This window comes from Conger conger, chromosome 6 (genome assembly GCF_963514075.1).
Source record: "Conger conger chromosome 6, fConCon1.1, whole genome shotgun sequence".
Lineage (NCBI taxonomy): Eukaryota > Metazoa > Chordata > Actinopteri > Anguilliformes > Congridae > Conger > Conger conger.
The window spans coordinates 51516880-51522879 of NC_083765.1; the positions used below are offsets into that span (position 1 = coordinate 51516880).

The 6000-nt window shown below is 41.2% G+C and overlaps 1 protein-coding gene across 1 annotated transcript in view; it reads right to left on the reverse strand.

Moving 5' to 3' along the window:
- Window positions 1–4472, reverse strand: part of LOC133131588 (fatty acyl-CoA hydrolase precursor, medium chain-like) — a 19129-nt gene extending 14657 nt beyond the window's left edge. Inside the window, exons 1-3 of the mRNA XM_061246961.1 lie at window positions 4284–4472; window positions 1595–1784; window positions 982–1124 (exon numbers count right to left, since the gene is read on the reverse strand). Coding sequence (XP_061102945.1) covers window positions 982–1124; window positions 1595–1784; window positions 4284–4467 — 517 coding nt within the window. The 5' untranslated portion in view covers window positions 4468–4472. The remainder of the gene's footprint in view (window positions 1–981; window positions 1125–1594; window positions 1785–4283) is intronic.
- Window positions 4473–6000: the final 1528 nt, after the last annotated feature.

Genomic DNA, 6000 nt, shown 5'->3' on the forward strand with positions numbered 1-6000 from the left:
ACCCAGCAATGCGTATGGACTCAGTAAGAAAACAAACATTCAGGCATAGCCAGTGTTTAGTTTAGTCTTAACTGTTTTTGTGAATCTGTGTTTCAATATTTACCATCCAACCATTGTAATGTGTTTGGTTAGCTACATATATATGTACGTGAATTGATTCGCCGTCTTTTGCGCATATATAGAGTAAAACTACGCAAGTAGTCCCTTCTCACAGCTAACCCCAACTCATTACCACACCCAGAACTCTAGCGACACGCGCGCTTGCGCGCGCCACACACACGCACACACACATACCCAACTAAATTTCCTTACTAACTTCCCGTTAGTTTATCTGTTATATGTTTGTATGTTTGTTTAATAAATATATTTTATTAAACCCCGGTGTCCGTTTTGGAATCGCATAGACATGAGAGCCGAGTTAAAGCAGTCTTTCGAAGAACTTCCAACCTTCAGGTTATCGGTATGTTTAATCATTAATATTGGTTATTTTAATTATTAATTAAAATACTAAATTTGTGGTTAGATATTCTGATAATAGTAATTTTATGAGACTGATTACTTTTTGCAGTTATACTGCTACACAACGTTTAACTGGCGCCCCGGTTTCGTAGAGAGTAAAATCCCTGCGTTATTTGGCGGCCCGTGCGAGGACCCTACATAATTTGGAGTCCCGTGCGAGGACCCCTACAATACCATGACCTGAGGAAGAGATCAGTGACTCTCACTCTCTCACACACACACACACACACACACACACACACACACACACACACACACACACACACACTTTACCCAAATACACGCACTCTCACACGTATCTACACTTTCTTACATACCCACGCTCTATCACACACATAGAAATACTTTCTTGCACATACACAGGGCAGCCAGTCCTCCCACTGTACACAGTACAACAGATGACTAATCTCATTGTACATAAAGCATCATTGAGAAATATGTGAAGTTAACTAGCATTTGGACTTACAGGTAATTTAGGGCATGCTTTGGACATTGCAGGAGTGTATATATTCAGGTATAGGCAGTCTTCTGATATTCCAGGAATGTCCAATTGCACTGAAATATTTTTAGTGAAGCCCGCAATCATCTCTAAATCTTGTAGACACCTAGAAAGTAAAGAATATTATATCATTACAATATAGTATAATCTTTACATGCCACCAATTTATATTATGAATACTTATGGTAACAATGATTTCAATATAATTCTGGTGAGGCTGAGTTCAGTCGACCTGTGTGCTCAGTGTGTGCTCAGGCTGTGACTGAGTTCAGTAATGAGTGAGTGTGACAGGCTGGGTTTGAGGGTGTGACTGAGTTCTGTAATGAGTGAGTGTGAGTGTGAGTTCAGTAATGAGTGTGAGTTCAGTAATGAGTGTGAGTTCAGTAATGAGTGTGAGTGTGAGTTCAGTAATGAGAGTGAGTGTGAGTTCAGTAATGAGAGTGAGTGTGAGTTCAGTAATGAGAGTGAGTGTGAGTTCAGTAATGAGAGTGAGTGTGACAGGGTGGATTGAGTGTGTGACTGAGTTCAGTAATGGGTCTGACTGTGACTCGTGTGGGGAGATCTCCCAGGCCTCACATCGCTGGCTGCTGTGTGGCGTCTCGCTCTCCCTCCCAGGGCGTGGCGGGCAGCGGCGGGGCCAGCCGCAGAGGCCCCACCGGCGGCTGGGCGAACGGCACGCCCAGGTAGGCCTCCACCACGGCCTCCTTCCCCACCACACTCACGTACTTACCCCTCAGGCTGCCCGATCTGAGGAGTGCCAGAGGACCTGCCCATTAACACACAACCGTGACTGGAGTTAAAGGTACAATCGGTAATGTTGGACTTCTAACGGTCAAGAGAGGAATAGCAGCAACAAACACCTTCAAACCACAACACTGTTTATCCCTCCCCCTTCTCTGTAAATGCACTGAAGTTGAAACGCCATTGACTGTGGAAATTGGAACCAATTTTCAACCGATGAGCTTGAATTATTGTACAGTTACACAACGTTTTGGTGTTGGGCCGTCACAGGAATATTTTGAAACCCGAATTTAAGGATTATAAACACAGGCAGAGGGTGAGTCAACATGTCAGTGAGCCTTTTTCAATGATAGGAAGGAATTTATAATGGTCTTGTAACAATGTTTTAACACAAAAATCTTACCTATCGTACCTTTAAGGATTGCATGCATGCTTTCATGCATTTAGCTGCTGTCACAGGGCTGGCCGATTCAATATTTGCATTACCAAGCTGGTGTACAGGTCTACCTAATACAGAGTGTATATTGTATCTGGTCTGTCTTTAAGATAATATTGTTTTCTTTTTAAGAAAACATTGGTTTGCACGCAATAGATAATTGTTTTAATTCTATGAATCTTAAATGAGGCAGTGCTCACATACTTCTGAATCTGCCAAATATTTTTATTTTGTTATAAATGGAGCTACTAGGCTACGCTGCTGACTACCATACAGACAGTAAATAACCCAAGGTGTTCCTGGCTATGTGCGTAATGCACAGTTTTCAGATAGGGGGGAAAGAACACAAAAGAAAGTGGCTGGCTGGAGACCGAGTGGTCGGACAAGTTCTCATCACTTCCTTTGAAAGGCTAGACAAAACCTGTGCTCCACACCTGAGCAACCAGCTCCAGCCTCAAAGTTGTTTTTCTTGCAGGTTTGAATCATCAAAACTCTCCCCAGACACCTGACTGCTTAAAAAATGGCTTCCGCCAAATTATCTGACTTCTCACAAAATGGCCTCCTCCCAATCACATGATTTCAAAATGGAAATAGAAAGAAAAGGGTAGAAATATGCATATTGTTTTTTCATTTATATATTTTGTTATCAAGAAACAGATGTTGCAGATGTTTGACAGCCCCTGTCAACAGTGGTGATGAACCTTCTTTCCCTCAAACGTAGCTATGTACAAGATATGGTAGGCTGTTTCACTTCCTGTTGAGTTTCTTTATTTTCATTTCACCTTTATTTAACCAGGAATAGGCTACCCCATTGAAATTTGCAAAGGGAGCTGAAAACTTGTTTGTTGGCCAACTGTTGCTACATCTTCAGATTTTCTTTCAACAGCCGTTGCGGCTCAGCCACAATATTTTCTGTGGCCAACATCCAGTAATGATAATATTTTCCCCTTAAATTTCACAGAAATGACCATTGCACAGCTGTTCTTTTTACAATGCCCCTGGACGCCCCTTGACGGTTGTTCACTTGTTTGGATGAATTCTGTACGGATGTTGCTTAATTGGCATACCATCACCCACATCCACGTCATGCATCAATACATGTGTGAGACCTGGAGTGTTCTGGAATATTGAGCTGTGAGTCTCTACAAGACCCAGCACTTCCACCACCTGCTCTTGGAGAATATGTACTTCTATTGTACTGCCCTCTAGGGTCTTTCAGCGCACTTATCCCTGGTTATGGGTATGCACTTTGTTGTACGTCGCTCTGGATAAGAGCGTCTGCCAAATGCCATTAATGTAATGTCATGTAATATGGACAAGTTGTTCCCTCATGACTCCAAACATGCATCAAAATCTAAACAGAAACGGTGAAAGTGAAGTCAACATCTATGTTCTGCAATGGCCATCAAAGTCTGCAGACTTAAATCCTGTCCAAACATGTAATCTGAATTGAAGAGGGGGGTCCAGTCCAAGTTGTGTAAGCAATGTAAGGCCTGGGAGATCTCCCCATATGAGTCACACTCAAACCATTACTGAACTCAGTCACACACTCACACTCATTAATGAACTCACTGTCACACGCTCACACTCATTACTGAACTCACAATCACCCTCACACTCATTACTGAACTCACAATCATGGTAGTCATTTTTGCGTGTGTTTGTGTAGCAGGGTTAGCTTAGCTAGTTCGCGGGCTTCAGGAAAGGCTTGTACCAGGTTACCGTAAAAACGCTCCCTAGTGCTTTAGCTGACTGGTAACGCCTTCGTCCAAAAAATACTTCTCCGAGTGAGAGAGTAGGGTTCAAATCCCACGTCGAATTCGGGATATTTCTCTCGTTACATTTGCACAGGGATCCAAATAATTGTGCAATTCGTTTTTTCAAGACTTTGATTGATTTAAATGAATCATTAAGAAATAACACTACTTTACACATGTTGGAAAATAAAGCTTATGCATTATTTTATTTTTTTTATGGTGTTTTTTTTCTGCACATTTACGAGTGTCGTGCTTTTATCCTTTTATTCTCACCAATACGTGATCTCACAGCAATGCAGATCAGTTAATATAAATATACTCTGGTACTTACCTTTGGGATCCGCGAAAGAACTGTGAAAAAACAACAAGCCAATTGTTATGGCAAAAGTGCACTTTGCGTGGAGGTGCATTGTGCTCGTTTCAACTGCGTTGCCGGATAGTGTGGGGCGAGCGTCCCAGTTCCGCTTTATCAACAACACCTGTGTTACCAGGTGGGGAGATAATCCCATGTTCATGGAGAATTATCTCAGTCAACAGAGGAAAATGTGGGCCGACTGGACACGGGGAAATATATTTTTAAATTGGGAGAATTTAAATATATGTGTTAAAATAAAAGCATTTTAATTGGTACATTTGAAATATTTCTGAATATCACAGCTGAATTTCAAATATGTTCTCGAGTAACCAAATAATTGTATTTGAGTATTGTATTTAGTATTTTCAAGCGTGTGTGTGTGTGTGTGTGTGTGTGTGTCTGTGTGTGTGCGTCACAATCAGGGTGAGTTGAGGCATGGGGGGAAATGTGTCGCGAATGCTGCAAATAGGGGATAAAAAACATGGGGACCTGGGGCCCTCGTCCATAGAATTGCCGTGCATTTCATCCTACATTTCACCATATGGCCAGTTACTAAATCGTGCATACACACCTTTATAAAATGCGCGTACGGATGAAAACAATTTCGTAAATCACACATATACACCTTTTATTTATGAATCAGAAATATCTGTAAAAGTGTGTGGACGAGAACGCACTTTGGGAAATTGTCTTGTAGAAATTGTCTATAATGTTGTCTGTACTAACCGCATATGACACCATATATATGAAATGGATGTCTTGGAAGAAATTGATACTAGTTTGTTTGTGCCCCGGTCTCCCCTGTGTGCAAATATGAACCTTAGACTTGTCCTTTAACTGTATCACCTACCTTTTGCTCTAGATTTTTATTTATTCATTCATTTATCATGATTAACTCCCTACTATAACGCAACTGTGGGATTACTACTTGGCCAGTTTATCTGATTATGTTAGAAGGGTTCACATTTTTATCTATGTGTTCACTCTCGCACGTGGAACCATACTTCCCTGACTTCCGCCTTTTATTTATGAATCACAAATATCCATGTCGCTATTAAAAAGACAAACGGATACATTTACACGGCCCAGTTCGTAGACTACACGCTTCTGGTCTTCAGATATCACTGCTGTTCACAGATGGAGGATACGTCATGAGATAATAGGCTTGTGTGAGATGAAATAGGCCTGCAGGCAAGCGCATTGCATGACGGTTAGAATGTTGTCGGACTTGCTCTGGCGTTTTCAGGCGATGTTTTCAGGAATAGGCGACGCAGTTGTTCACCACCGACTGCAAAACTTTGTGCATGATGGGAAACGACTTGCTCCGGTTTGAGCTAATCGCCTATTGGCTCAGAAAAGCTGTCAGCGCCCACAAGAAATTAATTAGATTCCAGCGTAGGCACAATTTACGGTTAAATCCGGTCGTACAACCAATTTATGCATGAGGACCCAGGTGTCAACACATTCACTAATCAGGAACCTATTGATTCAGTATTTAGTTTCATCAGTTAAAAATAATTTACCACTTTTTCCGCAAAATGTATGCATTGTTTGCAATATAGTATGATAAGCACAATATTAACATGGGGATTTTATTATTTACGGTATGCATAGCTATCTGACATAATGTGGTTTAAGAGGGTAAGTTAATCCTTCTAAAAAAGAAAAGCATAACCTAACTAAGAAAAATTAA